Source organism: Grus americana, chromosome Z (assembly GCF_028858705.1).
Source record: "Grus americana isolate bGruAme1 chromosome Z, bGruAme1.mat, whole genome shotgun sequence".
Taxonomy (NCBI): domain Eukaryota; kingdom Metazoa; phylum Chordata; class Aves; order Gruiformes; family Gruidae; genus Grus; species Grus americana.
The window spans coordinates 55,352,739-55,377,091 of record NC_072891.1 but is presented as its reverse complement, the minus strand read 5'-3'; the positions used below and the strand labels follow the sequence as shown (position 1 = coordinate 55,377,091).

Sequence of the window (24,353 nt, the reverse complement as noted above, 5' to 3'; positions counted from 1 at the left end):
GGATGAGCTCTAACACTGCTGATAATAAACTAAATGTACTCTTTCTCCCTGTGTTCTGAGTAAACATGCTGAAATTATTAATTTTACAATTTAAAATTACAATCCAGTAAATGTTTGGAAATGTGTAAAGATGGAAAGCTCTAGTATATGGTGGAAAACATACAGCTGCATTTATACATTAAAGACCCAATTTTTATTTCAGTTTTACAACCAGATGAGGGTACAAACAGTGAACCTGTTTAAGTCAATGAAGTTATGTAGCAGCTACACTGGGGACACTAAGATCAAAACCAGGAGCTTTTTCATTTTGTCTAGCCTTGAGCATCTCTCTGAGATGGTGACTGAGAGAAGGAGCTTGGGTCACTGCTGAAATGAACATGTCAGCTTTTATTCAGTGTAGAAGGGTCTACACCGCTATCTGTGAGATTCTGGTGCATAATATTATTTCAGACCACAGTCAGTCCAAGCTCTCTGGAGTTTGCTTTCAGGTATTTGTATTTCTATGCCACTTGAAGAAACACAATGGTGGCAGGCTTAGCATTGAAATACAAGTCAGGAAACTCGAAGCTACAGTTTCCTCAGTAACCGTGCATCATCCAGATTGCTCATAATAAGGCAAAGCATTAGCAGCATGCACATAACATCAGCCACTTCACTGCAGAAGAGCAATGGCAGTGCATTATGTCTGTAGAGAGAACTGTAATTTAGACTTGCCTGCCTTTTGTGCATTACTTGTTTTCATTCACAGAACATTTTATGCCTTGAAAATGCACTGCTACATTTTCACAGATTGCACTGCAGTGTTTTTAAGTGTTCTTGCTGTGTACGCTGTGTACCAAGCAAAAAATGTGGAGGGGGTTGCATGATGGGTGATGTTTCTGTGGAAGGAGCCGTTTTGGGAGGACAAGGAACTGTGACATCCTCAGCCACCTGAGAATTAATTGCTAAGGTAAATAACACAGGCCATTTCTCAGGTAGCTAAAATACACAATCATTTATGGATTTTGGGTTTGGAGCAAGTCAGGGTGAACCTTTAAAAATAAGTTGGGGGGGGATTTTCAGTTTCTGAATGGTTGTCAGTTTCTCCAAGAACTGACTCAACTGAATTCATCCTTATTTATGGGTATCAAAGTGTTAGCTTTCACAATTCCTTGCCTTTTCCATACCATAAGTGACATACAGGACAAATTCTGGTCCTGTTGGGGTTGGTTATTATTGATTGATTCCTGCCAGGCCAGTGCTTTCAGTACACTCTGTAGCTGGACAGCAGGGGATGTATCTGAGCCCAATTTATACCAGCTCAGCTCTGAAGATGCAGGGAGCAGAGCAGGCGTGGAGCTGAGCGCGGTGGAAGTGCAGTGACCTCGCAGGTAACTAACTCAGTGCCCAGGTTTCTGCTCTTTCTGCCGGCGGTCCTCAGGACGGGCCGGCGGGGGGCCAGGCGTGGGAGCCAGATGTGTGTGGGTGGGACGCTTCTCACGCTCCGGCAAGCGCGGGGTTCCGCAAAAAGCAAGGCAGCTAGCCCACGCCACCCGTGTCCCGCCGTGGGGGGGGGGGGGGGGGGGCGGCGAGGCGGACATACACAACCCTGCAGCTTGATTTTGGCTGCAGTGTGCACGCCCACATGTAAATCGCCGCGTCCCCGCCCTTCTCCCGCCTGAAGCAGCAGCCGCTGCTGAGGGAAAAGGGAAAACAAAAAAGGGGGGAAGGGGAACAGAAAAGGAGAAAGGAAAAAGAAAAAGGGAACAATGAAGAAGAGAAGAAAAAAAGGAGAGAGGACGCCAGAAGAGTGGAGAGTGGAAGAGGAAAACAACCCTCCTGGGCGGCCCCGTCCGTGAAGGGGCGGGCGCCCCCACCGCGGGCAGCTCCCGGCCGCCCTATAAGAGGCGCTGCGGGGCGCGGGCGCCTGGTAGCGGGAGCGGGGCCGGGGCCGGGAGCGCAGCGCGGAGCGGAGGTGGCGGAGCGCGGCTCGGCTGGGCTGCCCGCGGTACTGACGGCGGCTGCCAGCCGGGGAGGTAGGCGGCAGCGGGGAGGACACGTCGTGGGCCGCTGTTGGGGGAGGCTTCCCCGCTTATCCCCGCTCCGCCCGGAGCAGGCGGCATAAAGCGAGAGGGAAAAAAAGCAAATAAGTGGGTTTTTTGTTTTGGTTTGATTTTTGTTTTCCGGCGTGGTGCCGCTCGCTGCGCTCAGCGTGTCAGGAGCGTGGCTCAGAGGGTGGCTTGCGGGGCATCGGGAAGGGGCTAACAGTGGGTATTTTTGCATGTCTGCTTACTCTTTTTATAATTCTTTTATTTTAGCTTATCCTGAGCGAAGCGACTCTGACTTGGCAGCGCTCGTGTAGGGTGGCTAACCTTACTGCTGCCTCTTACAGCCCTGGTGGGTGCTAGAAGATAACGGGAGGGTTTTCATCCCCTTCACCCCTATGGGAATCCTGTAAAGTCGTGGGGGGAGAAGGGGGCCTTGGGATGAGGGGGGATGTAAAAATAAAAGGTCGATCTGGCTGCTTTTGTGATGGGCAGGAGGTTCAGTTGCGTGCAACAAATCTTGCTTCTGTGTGCCAGACTGTTAAGTGTGGACTGCCACATTACAACCTATCATCAGCCTGTTGTAAAATACTGCTGCTTAGTTCTGGAGGTGTGTGACTGCCCAGATGCTTAAAATTTATCAGGGAAGATACTGCCAGCTATAAATTAAAAGTTCATGTTAGGATGTGGTTTTGTCTTTTTGTAAACATAATCCAGGAGTGTGCCCCCTGTGCTCCTCCTTTCCTCCCCTCCAGCTGTTGGGCTTGGAGATTTTAAGGGTACACAAATAACTTACTTGGGAGGATCAAAGTTGATCTTTAGTGTGTTGGAACAGATGAACAGACCTTACCGAAGCCAGAGGGATGTAAACGTGGTTACATACTTGTAAATGTGTCAAATTGAAACCTAAAGAGGAGTTGGACTTCTTGAAAGTTATTGATACAGATTAATGCATTAAATTCAATTTGGATGTGCCTTTGAAAATAAGTTGGTTCTTGTACAGCAGAGAATAGTCATATCTTGGGGATGTTCCATTAACAACAGATGGCCAAGCTTGCTGTTGAAAGGTTTTTGTAATTGAGCAATCTTACTCAGTTTTGAAAGGGGGTCATGGTAGTAAACATTCAGTGCAAATGGTTTTTGTGCTTGGCCTTTGTGGCACAGCATGCCTCCCTAACAAGTGGGAATGGCAATGTATGCTGAGACTTTACTGCAATCCAGATCAGTGCGTGGTGATTCTGTGATGCCCCCACAGGCTATTAAGCTAAATGGGTAGTACCTGGGACTCTGCAGTGTGTTACTGATGTAACAGATACAAACCTGGTTGGTGGGTCTTCGCAATTCATTGTGCAAATTTGGATTTCAATGCATGTAAGTGTAGTGTGGTACAGTCCGTATCTGGTGTGGTCTGGACAAATAGGGGCAGGTATCTGATGCCTTTACTCATTACACGGAGCACCTTGTTTCTCAAGTAACTGTAACTTGGTAGGGCTGATAATGGTAAGAATTAGAAGTCAATTCTTTGTGAAGTGTTCTGCCCTACCAAACTTTAATCCACACAAGAGGTGTATGGTAGAATCTAAGTTGAACTTTCGAAATTGAGAATGCCTAGCTTAAAAGTGTCCATTTTTATTATTTTTTTAATGCTCATCGTAGGTGTTCTGAGGAGATATCTGCTGGCCTCTGGGTGGCAAGAGATCACAACTGCTGTCACCCGGGGTTAGAGAGTAATAATCAAGCAGCTAGCCCCAAGCATTCACAATTATTTTCCTCTGATAAGTTGCTGTTGAAATACTTAGCCATATCATATTTAAGTGAAACAAACACCTTAGGTGCAGCTGTGCAGAAGATTTTGGCATTTGTAGGAGCTGTGGTAATCTCTTGGGTATAATTTCCAAATTTCCTCTGAATACGGCCGCACAGCAGTGTAAGCAGGTATGTTGAAAGCTTCTTAATGGTTTCCTCACCTGGTGAGATTGAGGCATGTTTATAAATCAGTTTGCCAGAGGCAGCTGCTGACAAACCTTTTTTGTAATGCTAAATTTGTTTTTAAAAATGAGTGTAGCCCAGTGCTATTGGTGTGAGCAGAGACTTGCTCCAGCACCAAATTTGACATCTACTGTGACAATGTAGATAAGAGTGGCTCCTAGTGAAATACTGAACTACAGAAAATGAAATACCATGATTTTCAAAAAAAGGTCAGTAAAATTATTTTAGCTTTTGTTCCAGGAGTAGTCTTTTCTCTATCATTCCTTGGGCTGAACTTCTTCCTGGCTGTGCAAGGGTAAAGCAGTCTACTGTGATTCAGGAATAAGTCTCAATGAGTTGAGGAAAGCAGCTCTGGACCTTCTATGCAAGTTCTGGGCTGATGCATGCAATGTCTTATGTGTTATTCAAGTGTAATATACACAATTCAGAAAGGAAGTCTTCCCTTGCCTTCATCTCTGCAAGCCTGTTTCACCAGTGAGTTCACCTGGCAGAGTTAGACCCACAGAGACAGAGCAAGAGGAAGATCAGTCCTGAACTCATCCATCTGTGGCCAAACATGATCAGCTCTGCTAGTGCTTATCGTATGCATTGCCCCATGCAGGCACAGTATTTCTTAGGGTGTGATTTCTTCAAAACTTTAATACAGAGTAATTGAAGGTTGCTAGTGAGCCATTAATGAACCTGCTTCATTTTCCCCCCGAGTGCCTGTTCGCTTTTGCTCTCCTCCATTTCGTCCTCCTTGATGGTGCTGGAGTTCACTAACCCAGGATGAGTAATTGAGAACGAACTCCCTTCTTTTTGCTTGGTGATTTTTTCAGCATCCCGTGTTCAGAGTCTTCTCATGGCTTTGAGCTCTGGTGCCAGCACAATGAGGACAGGAGCAGAGCAGAAAGGCACCCAGACCTGGTGTTTGCATAGGTCTCCTAGGCTGGGCAGCACACCAAATCCTGAAATAAATCTGGAGGCTGTGGCTGGCCACACACCAGTGTGTTTCCATTAGGCTGGTTATTCTTGATCTCTGCTGTGAGAGGGGCTAGAGTCAGAACCTACTGTTTAGTAAAACATGTTTTATACATATGCCATATTTTCCTTGTTCATCTGAGGCAGCTAGGACTCTACCCATTTTCTCCAGGTCTAACATGGTAGAAATTCAATCTCTTTGAGATTGTCTTGTACTTATGCCAGCTGAGGAGTTGAATCCTGAATGCTTGAAAGTTTTCTGTGTAGTTAACCAGCACACATATCTGCAGTTACTGATATTAAAGAGTATAGATTTAAAATACCATGGTAAGATGCTATGTGTAGTGTTCAAAAGATAATCACCACAAAAAGTTAAAATATTTCATATTCTGTAGCTACATGTCTTTTATTTCTGTTGGTCACAGGAAAGTCTTACAGAGCAACTCAGAATTTGAACTACTGACTGTAGTCAGTACAGATTACCTTGTTCTCTATTTTTTTGTCTGTTTCCCTAAAATAGGTGAAAGCAAAGCTAGTCCTGTCTTTTTTTAACATTTGTCATTAGGGGAAAAAACATGAGCTTGTCTCAAGGACGGCGAGCAGGACGGAGTAGGATGGTAAACTGTTGATGCAGCTTTCCTGACACAACAGCTAATGCTGGGGGGGAAAAATGGGGGCATTCAGATCTTTCTTCACTGGGTTATTAGTGAAAAAGCTTTATCACAGATTACAAGAATGCACATCAGTTTGAATGGCATAAATATCCATACACAAACTGACCTTTTTCCTCTTCTGTTATTTTCTGGAGGAGTGTTGCTTAGCAGAGCTTTATCTAATGCAGTAAGAGATGGGTTTGCATTATGCTAACCTTGTTAGAGAACAATTGTTATTAGACAGAAAAAGGAGAGCAAAAGATCCTTTCCAAGACTGTTCTGGTTTGGGCTAGACAGCAAGGTCATTCTCTGGGGAAGAACAAACAAAGTCAGAGCCTCTGACCACACAGTTCAGAGATCATTCTGGAGGTCTGGTTTCCTTTTTAGCAAATGGCAGGCAGTGCTGTGTGGAAGATAGAAGTGGCCAAAACCTGTTACAGCCCTACTTGCTTGGCTCCCTGAAACGATTTGAAGTTTTACTAGCCCATTTCCAAGTGAGTGGTTGTTACCAGGAGCAGGAAAGCAAACCATGCAACTAATATTCATTAGCATTATTGCTTGTTAGCTTAATAAAAGCAAAAATTAAGACATATGGAAGGTCTTGGAGCAGCAGTGGTGGTAGTGTTGTATGTGATAAGATCAGGACTAGGGACCAGGAGAACCTGGCTCCCAGCACCTGTGCCTGTCTTGTTGTGATGACTTGCCCTGTTTCCTCTTACCTGCTTTCACTATTGTAAGGACAATGAGATGACAAAGGCTTATACTCCTCATGGTAGAAGAGAAAGTGGGTTGTTTTTTTTCTTACCTGTAGCAGGTAACACATCTTTTTAAAGGCTGTGGGCTGTGCTGCTGGTTTCAGCAACCTGGGTTTAAGTCCCACAGTTTCAGGTGTAGCTTCTGCTTTTCCAGGTGAATTTTTGTCCCTTCAAAAGAAACAAGCAAATTATAATACATGTTCTTTTGTCTGAGAGCTGTATTCATGGGGAATATACTGATATTCTAGGGTCTGCTGATGGCTTTTTTCTTCCCCATATTGCAATTGTGTTCCCATAACAAGAGTTTGCTTTTACCAGCAGATATAGCTAGAGTTAGGACCAAATTTGAATGGATTTAAAAAAAAAAAAAAACCATGAGAACCCTTCTCATCCAAATAATAAAGCAGCACCAACCTTTTCTGAGCACAGACACACTGACATTTCATTCTGGTAGCAGTACTGGAGTCAAAGTTCAAAATCTACTCTTCTAAATGAAGCATTCCTGTTTAATAAACTAAATTGATCTTGCATTTGTGTTTTTGTTCTACCAATGCGCTATGTGCTTTTTATCTAATTTCTTTGTTTTAAATTATTTTAGACATTTTAGTTATTCTTTATCCTGTTGAATCAGAGTAGCAATTCTTACTGCTTTGTTTCCCAGCTCCCTCAAACCTATATGGAAATATTCATCCTAAAGTAAGCAATAGGAGTTCTTCTGCTGTCTTGGGAGAGATATGGGCCCACTTCCTTTTTCTAGCAAACTGATACCATCACCTATACACAATCTGTTTTCAGATTTCTTCAGATCTTATTTTTCCCAGGTTATTTTTTTGTTCTCCTGACTGCCCTGTCTTCCAGAGCTTCACTCCCAGTTCTTGCAACATGCTTTTGATATTCCACACTACTAAGTCTATATTCCCAATTGTATTTATATATAAAACCAGACATGATTGCAGTCAGCTGGATTGTCTGTGGGGAGTATGCTTTGATGCCAGTGGAACTTTCTCACTGAGCACCATTAAGATTATCCTAAGCTCAACAAAAAGTGGTCTGAATCCTATACACATTAAAAACTTGCAAAAAAATTTGTTTACATTTCTGTCTTGCAAGCTTGTTTTTCTTCTTGGCATTTCATGCCACTTCTGCATGTACCTGAAGTGTGTTCTGTTCCAAGTCTTTTGGCTGAAATTGAGTAGACCGCAGCTCTTCACCTGAGTGCTTGGTCCCTTGAAAGTATTGGAGAACACTAATGGAGCTCTGTCCTGAATTATTTTGCATCATGAGATATTGCTTAGGACATGAACAAATTCTGTCATCCTTATCTCTTTTAGATCTGTGTGTGATGTTAAAATAGGCATATGTTAACATCCTTTGCATGTCTGTCAGCTGTTGTGCTGACCCTAAGGTTTGAAGCTTCACCACTGGGGGTATGGGTTGTACAGCTGGAGCTGCAGAATATACAGTGTGTAGAACGACTGCTTCCTCCGTGGATCAGGCAAAATGGGGATGATCGGTGCACGCTTTCTGGCAGTGCTCCCAGCTAGCTGCCCTGTGCCACACCTGCCACAGCAGGCACATGGGCTTCCTTCTTATCATGTGTGCCAATTATTGTCATATTCTTCTATGAATAACTTTAGAGATAAGTGATTATTGAACTCTGTATCAGTTGCCAAGATTGATCAGAAATTAATTCCTTTTCATAGCTGACGCTTACTGCTTTCAAAGGTACTTGGACATCTGTTTATCACTTAAGTGATTTACTAGCTTCCAAATCAATACATTTAGATGGTAGCCATGAGGGAGCTCAGGTCTTGTTCTGAGCCTGTCTGTTGTAGGCTTTAAAAGATCAAACTCTGCTCAAGCTGACAATGGCTGCTAAATACCGCCTTTGCCAGCTTGTTGCTTTTTTCAACACTGTAATTTCCTTTCATTGTGCTAGAGACTTTTTCTTGGCTGATGTTTCTCTGTGTAGTTCAGGGATTTTTTTTTTTGTTTCATCTGCTGTTACTTATACCTATGCCACAGATCAGTGCAGTTGTGTACGTGTCAAGCTTAACAGCTTATTCTTTATGCGAGTGAATCCCAAAGGCACCACTTGGATGTTTTCTACAATATAAGCCGTGTTGTGTTCTGCTCCATTATTGAACACATGCACTGGTTTATGGCATGATGGTGCCAAACGGCAAAGATCAAGAGGAAGATAACAGTAAAGTTTCTTTGGATGTTAGAGGGCAGGCATACACCTCAAACTGCAGTTTAATCTTGTACTGAGTATAGTTTGCGTCCTTGTCTTCTCCCAAAATGAAAAGCAAGCTACAAAAACAAGATGTAGGAGAAGACATTGCCTTCCAAAAAAAGCCTTACGAATGTGATGGCAAACCTGCAAGGTTTGGTAACTTTGCTCAACAGAACACAAAAACATCCCAGTGATGCTCCAGCCACTCTGCAGTAGGACTGTGGGGCACCTATCAGCATTACACTTTGTTAAACCACATCTGTGGCTACTTTGTCTAAAGTGATTCAATGACCAGGATGTGCTGTGTAAAGGGTGGTGGTCAAAAATGTTTCTGGTCTAACACCCTCTGAGCTTGTGGATTTCTTTTAGGAAAAGTTGATGAGACTGATGACTTTCTTGGGGGAGCCCTGCTTTCCTTCTCCCCCTGGAGGCTACTGCCAAGCAGAAAGGTACCTTTTGTAATGTGAAATGCTTCACCCTTTTTCCTAGTTGCAAAGCTAATGTCCTTAAACAGGCTGCGTCATCAGCTGGAAAACGTAACTGGGGCTGTGTAGCACAGCTTTTTGCAGACTGTGTACTGATGATACTATAGTTGCTCAGAGATCAAAGCTTAATGGCATGAATTGAGCTCAAATGTCGCAATTATTATTTTAGCAGGATGTTCTATTATTTCTAGATTCCGCTAGAGAAAAGCTCATTCTTTGAGAGCCAAAAAAAAATCTAATATGGACTATGGATTTTTGGACATTGGCCGTGATAAAGCAAATCAGCTTTCATGTTTGTTTTTTCCAGAGAATGGGCTAGATTTTGGCTTTTTTGTTGTATGGAGAAAGTAGAGGATGTTCAGTGTAATGTTGAAAGTTGAAATGCTTCACATATTTCACAACCTGGAAGCTGGTTGGTTTTTTTTTTGTAAGATAGATGACTACATTTCGTCTTGAGTGATATATGCTACATTTAAGCAATTCCTCTTGCTGAAATGCATGTCACATCTCTTTCACTGCCTTTCTTTGGGTCAGTCCGGCTGTGGTGCATGCAAGCTCAACTTCTTCCATTGCATTGGAGCTGTGCTTGTTTTCACCAGTGAGCTTTTTGAGCATGCTGGAAGTAATGAGAACCAGTTGTTGGGGTCATTCTGGTAGGCATTGTTCTCCTGTGACCTGGGACAGGTTCTTAAAACAACTTGGCATGTTGTGTCACATGGGAAGATTATAAAACACCAGTTTCTGAAAATGTGGCTTTGTGTCAATGTCTAAGGAGGCACTGAGGACAATTTGCATTACAGAGTAATTTGTAAGCTAGTGCTTGGCAATTTGGGGAAACTGCCCCATACAGTTTATTTGTGACTGTTAGGGATGGGCCCACCTGGGGCTTAGAAATACATCTTGGGAATTTGGCTTTGACAGAAGAGGAAGACGGATATTCTGAAGGGTTCACGGCCAGGGATTTCAGTGCTCATTATGTTAGTTCTGGGCCAGGTCTTTCAAAACGGTTGTCTGCTCAGCTGTTGATAGTGAAGCATTCAGAAAGACTCAGCATGTAATATACTGACTTTTGAAAAATCCATTTGCTCAGTCCTAGTGCTGAGGCTAGATACCTTTAGAAACTCCTTACCATTTTGCCTAAATAGTTGGGAAGCCAGATTTCTGCCCCTAATATCCCATTATATAGTTCCAACTTGCCAGAGCAAGGTCCAGGCTGCCTTCTCTGTGCTGTACCTACTGCAGCAGGCAGAACCTAGTCTTGGGCTTGGGTTGCATCACTAATCCTTTTAATAGCAGCAGTTAAAGCAGGTTATGAATAGGCATTTTCTTGTCAACTTGTGCTAAAAGAAGTAATTTTCCATTGGTTGTCTCCAATCTTCTGTGAGGTTGGGCCCCCTTAGACAACAGAGCGAAGTAGTTTATTTCAGTGTTTGGTAGCTATGTGCATGCTGCCTTAAGGGCCCTGTGGATGAGTGAGATACCTGGTGTCTTGGTTTTGTCTGGACCAGAGGTGGCAGGTCACTAGAGGGATTCCATGAGAACCTTTTGTCAGCTGCCCAATGTTTTGGCACTATCCTTTAGTATTAGTTTTACAAAAGTTAACGTGCTCCTCAAGGATGGAAAATGAATCAAACTGCTTGGGGATTATCATGAAGCTGGATCTTAGAGTGCTTCTGCCATGCAAATCGTTGTTATTTAGAGGGCAGATGGATGGCCATGTTGAAAGCAATGTACTAGTTGCTTTCAGTATTAGTAAGCCCTGAAGAACAAGGCCAGAACCTGTTTACTACCAAACCTAAGGCCAAGTAGTCAGTGTGTGTAGAGTGATGTAAACTATGAGTGGATCTTGCCAAGAATTGCTACCCAGATATTGTTGTTTGTGGTCCTAATTAAATTCTTGCCTGCTGACCCAGAAGGTCTCCAATCACATTGTTGGTAACAAGGAGTTGGTGTAAACCCTGTGAGGTGACCTGGGAGATTTTGAAGAAGAAAGCGCTTCTTGCTGAATGAAATTTTAGATGGGATAGGAAACTGGGTGTCTGATGCTCATTTGGCAAATGGGAGAGAAATGGAAGTCCTCTGGGGGGTGGTTACGAAAGACTTGCTTTTAGTGTCTGTGTGGCCTCTGATAACGACCCTGTGTCCCAGGCAGCAGGCTGTAGGTTCAAAGCTCACACATCCGCTGCTGATCCTGCATTGCTTGTGATTGCTGTGGAGTCTAGCAGTGCTTAAACCAGGAGACAGTCGTGTGGGATCTGGTGGTTATATTCTCATCTCTCTTTGCTTTGCTTGTGTCCTCAGGTGAGTTGCTTGAACTCTCTGGGCTGCTAACACTTCTCATGGCACCTTTTTGTAACTTAGTTCAGACTCATTAGGTTAAAAGATTACTTTAAAAGAGCAATACTGTTATTCCTATAAAAGTATAATTGTTTAGGTGGCAGTCTCCCTTCTTTCCTAGAGCTCCAGTAGATGTTTGATTTCTTGAAAATTTTAGACATGGGAATTCCAGACTTGCTCCTGTGGGTTTTGCAAGCTTTGTGTTAATTGTTTTGATCGTATAATGGACATTACTTCTGTTTCTTTATCCACTGGCTGTTTCTACTGTGGATAATGTCTCCAACTAGATCTCTAGCAGCAGGATAAAAAAAAAAGATGGCCGTTGTCTACAGCTGCTCTTTGTCTAGCCTAATCTCAACAGAGTTGGGATCAGTGCTCTTTTTCCTCCTCCTTTAGTCTCTTTTGAAGTTGCATAGATGCAAAGTGCTTCCTTTCTGGGAATTGTGGAAGTTATGGTGGAAGCGTTCTCCAAATACTTGTGCCTTGAGAGCTTCTTCTGCCCTTGCACAGTCATAGGTTGTACAAAGCGGATGTAGTTGTGTAAGAGTAAGTCACTTGGCTGTAGCTACTATGCTGGAAGAAGCAAAATCCTGGTGCTCTGCAGAGAAGTGATCAAGATGCTAGACCTTGATTTGGGAGATGTGGATTTAATTTGGACTCTTAGCTTAATTTGCACTTCTGTTACCCAAATGCCTATCTAGGCCACTAATTCTCTGATGGTTTGTCTTGTCTGAGTCAAAATGTCAGTTCATGAGGCAGACACTTCTGTCCTGCCTTGGTGTTCACAGACCTCATGGGGACCTGCTCTCAACTGATGGCATGTGGAGCACTGGGGGACTTTGGCCTTGGATTTGGACTTTGCAGAGTTGACATGGCTTATGATACTACTTGCTCCACAAAATACAGTCTGATACTGCCTAAAGGAAATGAAATGTTAAGACATTTCTCAGCATTCCTGAAGAGGACTATATTTCTGCTGAAATCTGGTGTTTGTGCTTCAGTTGCCCCTTTTCTTCCAAAGTAAGTCTTGTTTGACTTGATACATACATAGGCAAAAAAAATTGGAGTTAAGCAGATTACAACTTTTCATCTGAGGCAGAAAGCATAAAATGCTATACCGTGTCCCCTTATGGGAAAGGAACGTCACTGGCTCTAGTAGTTCAAACCCATGCTGTGTCCACCAGATGCTTTCTTCCCCTCATAAGGGCATCATCTCTAGATATTAGATTGGTACTCTCCATGGCTGCTCGGTCTGTGGAGAGCTGCCAGTGGCGATAGCTTTTGTAATGTTGAAATCTGACAGAGAACAGGACAGAGGCCGCTAACTGATTTCATGGAGGAACCTTCAACAGCTAGTAAAAACTCTTAGTTCTGCTGACCAGGACTGGGTTTAAACCATTGTTGGAGAAATAAAGGGTCTGTAGCCTATTGCCAGAATCCTGAAGTGTTCCAGTCTCATAAGGTTTGATAAGTTTGCTTTGTTCCCTGACTAAATAGGGATTTCTTCTCTAGGGGAAAGGTTTTTTTTCGTCCCCAAAAGAAAGCAAACAGCTGCATTGTTTGCAGAAAGCTGCTTTTGAAGGCTGTTCTATGTTTACTTAGTACAGACACCAGCCACGGGGGTGGGGAATTGATTCTCTGCCACTTAAGCTTTTTTCCTCTTTAAATCTACAGCTGTAAAAATACATGGCTTTGTATTTAAGATGAATTGGGTCTGGAGACTCTTGGCATACCAGCTAATGAACTTTTCGACAGCCATTCTATTTCCAAGTAATGGGTAGTACTGATCTAGAAAGAAAGGGTTGGTCAAAGTATGTGTTTCACTGCCAGCATTTTCAGAGGTTGCCCTGTAGCCTAACTTTTTCTTAATTTTCTGAATTGCACACTGGGATGGAATGGCAGCCCTGTGGGTCTGAAGGCCATGTAAGGTTTCTGTGGCGGGGGGGAAGTGTCATGTTCACGGAGTCTTCCGAAAGGCAGACCGTGGGACAAGCATGTGGACTCTGTACTTTAATTGTGCTGGTAGGTGTAGTGGTTGCTGGTCTGAATGAGTAGAGAAGGTCTTGATCTGGTGATGGAACTTTGCTAGCCCCAGGCCAGATCAGGAGGCAGATGCAAATCACTTTTTGTCTCCTCCCAGTTCTCTGATGTCCACTGATTTTTGCAGGCTGAAGAAGGTTTTTGGTAGTTCTAAGTAGAAACTTCTCCCTAGGAAGAGACTGGGGGTAACTGCATCAAAATATCTGGGGACGTGTTTGGATGTCTTTATTACTTGATCCCCTTCGTGTGTGTTTCTTCTGGAATTGGGAAAACTTGAGATACCTAACAAATAGTACATTCAATGTGCACAAGTCTGACATGTTGGTAGAGCATGCAGGGACCTCTGTGTACTGGATCCCCACCATTTATTTGCTGGCTAAATATAAAATGGCTTCTTAATCCTTACTTTTTCTCGGCTGGCTGGCTAACTGAACACTTATTGCTGTATCTACGTGTTGCATAGGGCATAGGCCTGGACTCAGGATGTCATTCCAAACATGCATTGCTTTTTTCAGTCATCAAACAGACCCTTCTGATGGTATCTGTTTACCTATGGTAAGGTGGCAGTTTGAGTTTGCACCAGAGCTACTGGACAGCTGCCAGGTGTACCCTGAAGTTGTAGGTAATTTGAGTCTCCCCTGGTGAGCTCCATGTAGTCTGAGTTGTGCTGTTGTGTTGCATATGTTGCTGAAGAGGTGGAGAAATCCTGAAGCAGAGCTGGACAAAAATAAGCTTCTGGGCGATGAAGAGAAGTAAGCCTGATGCCTCTAGGCTTAAACTTGCTGTATATTGGTATCTGCCTCTATGGGAAAACTTGCAGTGTTCACACAATGAAAAGACTGGATGTCTTACACAAAGATCTCTCCATAACTAAGTTGCACTAATTGTTGCAGTTGGGGGAGTTCTTCCTACTCTCACAGAGTAAGTGCTTTATAAAAGCAAGAGATTGCACTTCAAAGTGACGGGTCCAGTATGGGCAGGTATAAATCCTCATTCTCTTCAGCAGAGCTGTGGTGCTCTACATCACAGAAAACTTATGCTATGGTGATGAATTCAGGCAGCTCCTCTTCTAGACAGAAACAGTATTGCTGCTTTAGATGGTTCTGAGTAAATGTCAGGAGTGATTACTGATAGCTACTGTTGGCTCACAACATCTTAGGTGAAACACAAAAGCCTGCATTGGAAACTAGCTGGTGTTCGTGTGTTTTGGCACTGCAGTGGTAAATGGCAAGTTGGATTTCCCAGCTGTGTTGAAGTGGAAATACAGATGGACTTCAGCTGTATTTCACTCAGCTGAGCTGGGAGTGTAGGGTCTGTCAGTTTTCTGCATCTCTGGCTTGTAATTCTTGCCTTTTGTCAGCTGGAAGAACATCTGAAAGGGTGCCAACCCATTTTCCTCTGAGATTCCTAGTTTGCAGAACACTTTCTGATGTATTAGTAATTCAGACAGGTCTAGTTAACTTGTATCAGCAGTGAAGGACATGTATCAGCCTCCCTGGATCAAAATCAGAGGCATCTCTGGGCATCAACAAACCCGTGTACCCAGTCTGTAATAGATACTGGGGCAGAATATGTCTTCAAAGCTGTCACCCCAGCACAGTTGGAAGAAGAGCCGGGCACACTTCAGGTTCAGGTTTTGTGCTCTTGGTGAATAATCCAGTGTTAGGCTCTGCCTCCTAGTTTAATGTTGGGACTTCACTGGTAGTGCCTACTGGCACTGGGCCAGGTTTTCCAGTCTTCATGTACAGTCTTTACAAATCAGTGGTTTTGTTTCATTTGAAACTTGTATCCATGCAAACTGGCCTTACTTGAAGGCCAGCACACTTGCTTTGCTCCCAGTAAAGTTTAGCTGAACTCCAGATAGGTGGTGTCCAGGCGGTTGGCCATAGCTGAGGAGTCCTGGCTGCACAGGCTTCTGCTGATCAGCTGTGATGCGTTAAATGATCAAATACATGCCCTTATCTCACTACCATTTGACAGTGCAATGTGAACCCTACAACCTCTACGGCGCAATATTTCTGTGTTCTGGATCCTGCAGACTGACTGCAATTGCGAGGGACCAATGTCTGGATTTTCACTGATGTGGGTTAAACCAACTACCCCATAATTAGCTCAAACGTCCCACAAACTGCTTCAAATTTTATTCTGCCTCTGTGCAGGGTATTAAGGCACAGGAGTTGGTTGTATTTCTATTGACAATGTCAAAGGTCTCTGGCTGTTCCTGGGATCCTTCCTGCATTCTTCCTGTGGTAATTTATACTCGTGGATTTTGGTCTTTAGCTGTAATTGCTGGAAAACGTTGGGAAGTAGTTTGTTGCAGAGAGTTGACATTTTTGTAGAGGGAGGGATATGGAGTGGGTACTCTGAACACCCATTTGAAGATAAAAACTGTTGCATAGCTAACAGTGATTGTAGAAGGTTGTGCAGTCTCTTCCTGTCCTCTACATCTGTATGCTAAACTTGCCCGTATCTGCAGGATTGTGCTCAGGCTGAAGGGCTTACACTTTGTGGCACACTGGAGAGTGCAGTAAAGCAAATGTAGGTCTGTGACTTACAGACCAGTATCCTTGCAGAAAAATGCTTGAATAGAGCAATGCTCCTGGTGTTCTGTGAAGGGTTTTTGCACCACATTGGTCACTGAGCACCTGTGCACTATGTGAGTAGCAATCCAGGTTGCTCAGTAGGGCGAGTGAAAACATTGTTGCCAAATCCACTGAATCCTGAGCAGAAATGGGTCAGTGGAGGGGTACAAAGGAGGGGTGTTAGTATTCCCTACTTAGTTTCTTCTCTGGGTTACATGTTAATTAGACATTTAAATGTGTAATCTGACATGCAGAGGAGATGCTGCAAAGCCCCCCCCCCCGCTTATTCAAGCCTGTAACTAAAGGTATGCTTTGGGTCCATGAGCATGTGTGCACAGTCCTCCGCAGCCAGGGCTTGTCCTTTGAGATTGTCCACAAAGGGCAGGTTTTTTCCTGCTGTGGATGTGCTATTAACCTGCCAAGTGCCTGCCTCTCAGCATGTCTGGGAATTCACCATCTACCAGCCAGAAGTGCATGCAGCTGGAACGTGTTAGTGTCAGGGGGCTTCAACCAGCAGGAAGCACTGGGCAGGGAAGGAAGGTTCTCCTGTCAGATCAGTTGGGCATGCTTCTGTGAAGACAAGCATCTGCGGAGGTCACATCACTGAATTATGGCAGTACCTAGCAGAATTTAATGATCCCATGCTGACTCTACACTCAGCTATCTGTGTGCTGACATGAGGCTCAATTTGTAGTTTTTTGTAGAGGCATCTGTTATTGTTCTTTGCTTCCCTGCACTGGCATTAAGAAGTGCTGTTGTGCTACTACAGTGTAATTATTTGTAGAACTCAGTGTAATGGGTTTAATTGTTTTTGTTAGTCATGTTAGGGAACATTTTTTGTAACACAGACGTAATTATTAGAGACAAGTTTTTTAATCTGCAAGTCATTGAAATAATGGAATTTTTTTTGGATGAGACTTAAAGGCCACAAGCGTTCATTAACTCAAAACTTATGTCCAGAATTGCCATTTATCATCCAGTCTTACTCCAGTGTAGGACTGGTCAGAGCACTTCCTGAGGAAGTCTTATGTTCCTAGCACATTTATGGATTTTGGAAACTTTTTCAATGCAGTTTGCAATCAGGCATGCAACTCTGAATCATTGGGTTAGGGTACTGGTATGTGGGACACTAGAATCAAAAATGTATGTTCCCAGCTTAACAGATGTTGGAGGGAATGGTGCTCTCACTGTATGTTTGAATAGGCTGCTAGCTGTCCGGTTAACACTGAGCCTGTCAACAGAGTGTATTTGAGTACATAAATCGGAATTAATTTGATGTGGATTAGCTAAATTCCTGTGTGGATGCTTGCTCACAATGAAAATACTCTTAATATGAAGTGGCTTAAACTCAAAAGTAAATTGAGCTATGCCAAATTAATTCTGGAAAAAAAAGGTTTAATAAGGTTATAGTACATTAAACTTCACCTTTCCATTTGATTTAGTCTCCCTGGAAGTCTGTGTGTACCCAAGCCTATCCCATGCTATTATTAATAGCCACCAAAGAAACAAATGTGGTTTTCAACCCTTTATACTTTCTTATGCTCTCACAAGGTGTGTATACTGAATACACCCAATTCACAGCAGTGTTGGAGGCCAAGTGGTTGCAAGTGTTGGAGGCCAGGTGGTTGCAAGACCTGACACTGACTCAACAGCAATTTTCCATTCACTTTATTCAAATATGAATGGCTGCAGGGTTATTCTTAGTCACTTACCTTCAAGTAAATGGATGTTTCTCCCTTGCCTGTTAATTGCACAGCATTTTCTTCTGCAAGTGATGTTGACTGGACTTCAAAACAAAGGCTTTCCTAATTTGACAGTAGGCTTTTCACCATTATAAAAGTAAATATGTAAAGCTTTAAAAAAAAAAAGAGTTTAATTGTACAGCTCAATCTCATTTGGGGGTCTCTAAATCATCTTTCAAAGCCTATGATTTCTTCCCCTTTCTGGGCTGTTCTTACTCTTGGAATTTTTGGGCAGGAAGGAGGGAAATTGTCCTGCAGGTATTGCATTGTTCTGTGCCTTGGAGGTCTGAGGTAAGAGACAGTGAGTCTAAATCTGAGCTTATTGAGACCCAGGAGACTTGGCTAGAGTGCATGAGGCAGTGGTGAGGAGTACCGTGGGGGGCTGCATGGTCACCTGGGGTGATAGAGTGCAGACTCTGCCTTTCCCTTGTCTTGTTGCATTTTGTGTTCTGACGCAGCTTTTCATTTTCAACCCTTTTTTCTCCCCCCCCCCCCCAGTTAATGCCCAGCCACAACGTCTCTGCTGTGTACTGCCACTGCTGCTGCACAAAGGGAGCTCCTAGGCTTTTCTGAAAGAAGATGACTTTCTGGACACAGCTGGCATTGCTGCTATGGAAGAACTTCACCTACAGAAAAAGACAGACTGTAAGTATTAGCCAAAAGGCTTTTTGAGGTCTAAATTGTAGCCTTTTAGCTTATTTTTCAAGCAAAACAAGGAAAAATGCTGTGTCTTGATGTCTTATGTCTGGCCGTCCCTGGTAGAGCAACTGGTCTGCCTATGGAAAGACCTGATTCAAACTGAACAGTGGTGGGTGGACAGAAACCAGAGGGCTTGGAGGTGCTGGAGACTTCTGTCCTGAATCCCAGTGTGAGAGAGTGTCTTAGTTCCTGAATCCCAGTGTGAGAGAGTGTCTTAGTACCGAAACGCTGATATCATAGAATGGTTTGGGTTGGAAGGGACCTCAGACATGATCTAGTTCCACCCCCCTGCCATGGGCAGGGATACCCTCCACTACACCACGTTGCCCAAAGCCCCATCCACCCTGGTCTTGAACACTTCCAGGGATGGGACCTCCACAACTTCTCTGGGAAGCCTGTTCCAGTGCCTCACCACCCTCACAGTGAAGAATTTCTTCCTAACATCTAATCTAAATCTACCAGTCTTCAGCTTAAAGCCAAAAAGGGTGCACAACTGCTGTGTGCAGCCAGGATGATGTAAACTGAAAACCTGTGCTATGATCTGCTCTACAGGTAGGGCATTGCCAAACTGCAGGAGTGTGCACTTGGGTCTATAAGCCTTTGAATTCTGCAGGCTACAACAGCAGCAACAAAATTCTGCCATTTCCTAATAGCAGAAGTGGTGGAAGCAATAGGAGGCACCTTCAGTGGGAGAGAACCCAAGCCTGTCATGTAACTTTGCAACAGGAAGTGTAGTTTAAGTGACTGGCATGAGGTGTCTTACCAGCATGGAGACCAATCCAGGTAACTGCTGGTTTTCTACCGAGGTGCATTCTGATTTAGTTTCTGTGCTAGCCTCACCATCTATTAGCAGTGTGGGAATGTACTTGTTCTGATAGACAATGTGCAACAAGAGTTTCTCCTTGTGACAGTGGCACAGGAGCATGAATCCAGTTTGGTGTCCTTGAGGTTCTTCTGCCTTTACATTAATGAGACTTCATTAACTGCTGCAGACAGCTAAAAGCCAGAGAAAACATGGTATTTTCCCTCCAGGGATTTATGGGATAACTGTGTTGGACAAGGGCATGTGTTGTACAACAGGCTGGTACAGAGGATCTGTCCTGTTAGATCTGGCCTTGAGGAGGTATGAGTGGGTAATGTGAAGGGAGCATGAGCTACCAAGGTGGTGGTGTCTGATAAGCTTTCTGAACCCTGCAAATGTCTGGGTGCTTGCCAGCTGGATGGGGCCAAGTCATTTTAGAAATTGGGAGTCACAAGGGAGAGGAGGCTATCATACTGATGGAGACAGTCTTTGAAGTCTTTGCTCAGGTGTCTGAGGCTTGTTTTCATAGGACTTGTCCAGTGAATTCACAGGTGGAATTAGTCCATTCCTAAATAAAGCCAGACAAAGGGGGCTCATGGCATCTTTGAGTTTTTCTGTGGTTACAGAGCTGCCAGTGATGGCAGGAATTTCTGTGTGATTTGTATGTTTTTATCCTTACCTCAGGAGCCTTGATCTCCTGGGACAGCACTGCTCAGCTGACAAGCTGCAGGCTGTGCCAGCCACCAGGAGTGAGGCTGTCTGTTCTCTGGACATATGGGCCAGTGTTCTGACCTTGGAACAGCCTCATAATTTAGAAGGATGTTGCAACAGAGCTGGGGAAGGCAGTCTCAAAACTGGCTACAGGTCCTAAAAAGACAGGCTGGTCTTAGCTATTGCCCATGTAACCTACGCTCTTAGACCTGAAAACAATCTCCTCCTCCGTTGCTGCTGGAGACCTTGCTTTTGACCTCTCCCAAACAGGCTTTAGCAACTAGGGGACCTCTAGGACATTGGTGGATTCTCTGGAGCAATGCTTAAACTGGTTAAACCAGGAGATTTCAGTGGAGCTGAGTTTTACACTGAAGATGACTGCTTTTCTACAAGGCCTTCTGGAATTAATGCATCAGGTTTGAAGGTTATTTGAAGAGGTCTAGCTCTAGCATGACATGTCCTGTCAAGGTAGCTGTGGGCTAGCTTGCTGGGCAGCAGAAGTGCAGTCAGATCCTTTGGTGATGCCACAACAACACAGTAGGCTAAGCATGTGTCAGTGAAAAAGACCCTCCTGCTTGTACTTCTGTTATGATCTTGGATCTGCTCAGCTGTTTCTTGGTACCTTCTATCAACTTCTGTATCGGCTTCTAATCAGGTAGCACAAAGGGCACAAGACTGCTTGTAGTCTGTGCCACACTGATACTATTAGTCAATTCACAATGGAGGCCTGAGACATCACTTGTTTTTGTGGGGTTCCTATCTCTCTGGGGTTTTTCTTATTAACAGTTGCCATTTGGGCTTTACCTGAAGATGTCAGGAGGGGAAGGCCACTTAGCAGAAAATGGCTGAAAAGTAGCAGAACATCTCACCGTGCTGTTATCAAGGCTGCACAGTCATTCATCTGTTTGCTTTACTGTGAGACCAGTGTCCTTGAGCTGAGTGTGCTGGTGATGGCTCTCTCCTATTTGTACTTACTGAAGATGTAGCCCAGAAATAGTTTGATCCTTACTCTTCTTCCCACAAGAAGTGCAGGTTAGCCTTTGCTTCCCGCTGAGCCCTCTTCAGCTGCTGTGAGTTTGGCTGCATTGCGAAAGCTGGGTTCAAAGCTCAGCCTGACGTGTGCAATTCAAGTGTTACTTTGTACTGGATAACTTCCAACAGCACTGGAGTGGGGGGGAAGGAGTTTACAGGGGGAGAAGAGGGAAGAAAAATCGTGTTCAGGGGTCACTGCTGTCTCGCAAATGAGGAGACACCCCAAACTTGCATGGAGAAGACTGATCAGCTGCTGGTAACTCCCTGCATTGAAACTGGATTGTAAAGGTGGGGAGGGTGGTTGACAGTGAGATGGGATGATAGTTTGGTTAGTTCTTGCTTAACAGATTTCCTGTTGACACAGTGTAGATATCAATATTTAATGGTATCCTGCATTATCAGCCAACTGGTATAAACTGGGCATGCCTTGGGGATTAGCCCCAGGGAAATTAGAAGCAGTTTGTTCTGGGCCAAGTGCTGCCTCTGAATTCACCTGCTGTGCGTAAATGGGATGTTCCTCCTTCAACTCTGGATGGAGCAGGGATGGCAAAGAGTTGGAGGTTTGAAGCTTCATTTCACCAGGCTGGACTAGTAGTTGCAGCCCAAAAATGGGTGAGGAGACTTGATTTTTCAGTATCTACTTAGTACGAACCTTAGTGAGACACGTCCCCTTTAGTATCTGTGTCCTCCTCTGCAAAGGCCGCAGCAGATGAAAAGCGCTGTCACAGGCAGGTCAGGAAGCAGTAGGGGAAGGAACATACTGACCTTTAGGAGCAAAATGAATAGAATTCAGGTTTTGTTGGATAGCACTAGAGGCTGTCCAGGGAGTCCAACCTTGCTATTGAAATGCCACTGACGCATTGAGCTTGACCCCATGCAAGCCTCTGCAGCAGCAGTTGCCAGCTGTCTCTCACTAAGCAGCATTTCAGTGGCTGCTGTGATGCAGCAGTCTCAGCTGTACAGGTGCAATTCAGCCAGTCCAAGCTGCATCCCTCCTTTCTCTGTCCTTTCTGAGCCTGTCTATCTGCAAAGTTAGACATGTTGCATGTGCAGAGGCATGCAGCACTGTGCACGCAGCCCATGTGTGGTTACCTTTGTGATTGTGTAATTAACTATAATTGGGTATGCAGAAGAGGAGCTATGTGTGCAGGTGGCCAGGCTTCACCTTCAAAAACAGAGCCGTTCAAGCACTACTGTGCACTCCAGTGTGGTACAGCTAGGGCTGATGTTTCTTTGAGCGAGCCAGGACTTGCTTTCCAGGGCAGCATTTTCTTGCTGGTTCTGTAGCAGTTGCAGGGCTGCAAGAGGCTATCTGCGCTACTTGGTCACCCTGAGAAACCTCCACAAGCCCAGATGACACTGCTGTATCTCTAAGCAGTGTAGTAGCAGTCACTAGGAATGCATACTCCTTGCTTACAGCCAGGGTGGCAGAGGGCCATGATGTGTGCTAGAGCATGGCCATTGATGCTGGAGGAGGGAATGACTTGTCCTGGTTTCACAGGTACCTTCCTGTCAAGAGGAGGAAAAATCCTTCTATGCCATCTTGGTGGCAGCTGTAAGGGGATACTGAAAAGGGAGGAGGTAGACAAGTTGTCAGCATCCTAGCTCTGAGCATCTCTGACCTCTGGGAGCCAGACCACTGTTTAATGCGGAAGGAAGCAGGCTGTCACTGTTAGTAGATGTGTGTATGCTGCCACTACATTGTTTGTAGTGAGACCAAAGATACGGAGGCATCTTCCTGGCATCTTTCTTAGCGTGGTCTCAGTAGAGTTTCTTATCCAGTAGTCATAGAGTATGTGCATGACAATTTCATGGAAACAATATCCCAAACTCATCCTGCAGAGCCTGGCACTGTCACCAGGAGTATCTGGGAGACTCTGCTCAGTTTTCATGTCTTTTGGATAGGGTTGCCATTTGGTTGGATGTCATCCATTAAGGATATCTGTGAGGAGCCATCCTGGGTGGTTTCCTCTGCTGGATCAAGTGGCATTTGTTTTAATGCACTGCTTTTACACTGAGATTATTTTGAGGTACAGTAGTCACCTAGAATTCTCACCTCAAAGTTTGCCTGGCCTAATTTTAACTGTTAATGGTGTAACATGGGAAAACACATTTGTGTGTGGGGATTCTCTCTCCCACTGGGGTTTGGGTCTTATCCTATCTGGCTTGTAGTAAGAATGATGCAGATATCTTATTAGAGAAGACAGGATTTTCCAGGAAAGGCGGGGAAAAGATTACATTCTGGTTTCCCTCTCCCAGGGGGAAGAAAAACATAAGTAGCAGCATAAAAAGCTCTCAGTTTTTCCTTGTCTCATGGCTTACCTAAAATGCAGGTTTAGGCAGCCTTTCTGGAGTGGGAAAGGAGAAATGTGGCTTATGAAGCTCAAGCCTGGGAAATCTCAGCTTGTATCTCAGTTCTAGGCTGTAGTGTTGCTACACGCTTCTGTAGGATGGGCACATCTCAGTGGGTTTTTTTTGTGTTTCAATTCCATGTGTAAAAAATACTCTGCACTTCATAGTAGACCTTTCTTGTATTCTTGTCTAGTCCCTCTAAATAACTGATTTCTTTATATTTTGACCTGACACCTGTCTATATGTAAATACCCTGGACCAGTGGGTGCCTACCTTTGGAGACAAATGTATGTTAGAACAAAACAATAACTACATATGACCTTAATCTTAGTAGCTCTGCTTTCCTGATACCAATATACTTTTGCAGCAGTGACATTGAAAGATTTGACATAGTTGTGCACCAGCACAATTTCCATGCCTGATGTGTTAGGGTAGAAGCTCAGTGGTTTAATGTGAGAATGGGGGTGCAGGTACTTCCCACTACCTCTAAAATATGAGGCCAAAAACTCAGGTCATTGCTGGGAAGATTTGTTGGGAGGTTTCTTTCAATCAGGGGATGAAAAGAACTACAAAAAGCCAAAAATGGGCCTTAAGCATATCCCTGGCACATATCAAGGAGAAAAATCCCGTAATTCTTTGCAGATTATCCTCTGAAGCTGGAGGAACAAACTTCTTGGTCCTGGAATGCATAGGCAAAGCACAGTGAGGCAGAGCTTGCAAAACTGTCCTGGTTTACAAGTACTGGAACCTCTGTTCTGTCCTGTATTTTGAATATGATGTCTTAATACTTTGTCTTTATTGTTTCCAGTTCCAGCTGCTGATCGAAGTTGCCTGGCCTTTGTTTATCTTCTTCATCCTGATCTCTGTAAGACTTTCATATCCGCCCTATGAGCAGCACGAATGTAAGTACCAAACACAACAGCTGCACCCAGAATGGTTGTTGTTTCATGGTTA

The 24,353-nt window shown here is 44.2% G+C and overlaps 1 protein-coding gene across 6 annotated transcripts in view; it reads left to right on the top strand.

Moving 5' to 3' along the window:
• Positions 1-1,698: 1,698 nt before the first annotated feature.
• The window catches only part of ABCA1 (ATP binding cassette subfamily A member 1), a 97,446-nt gene continuing 74,791 nt past the window's right edge, over positions 1,699-24,353 (top strand). For 3 of the 6 annotated variants that reach the window (XM_054810799.1, XM_054810798.1, XM_054810793.1), the window contains exons 1-3: positions 1,699-2,015; positions 18,302-18,448; positions 24,208-24,301. In XM_054810799.1, coding sequence (XP_054666774.1) covers positions 18,383-18,448; positions 24,208-24,301 — 160 coding nt within the window. In that variant the 5' untranslated portion in view covers positions 1,699-2,015; positions 18,302-18,382. Of the gene's footprint in view, positions 2,016-2,297; positions 2,377-11,307; positions 11,404-12,232; positions 12,460-18,301; positions 18,449-24,207; positions 24,302-24,353 lie in introns of those variants that run through there. The other 3 variants (XM_054810795.1, XM_054810796.1, XM_054810794.1) reach the window with 3 other exon arrangements.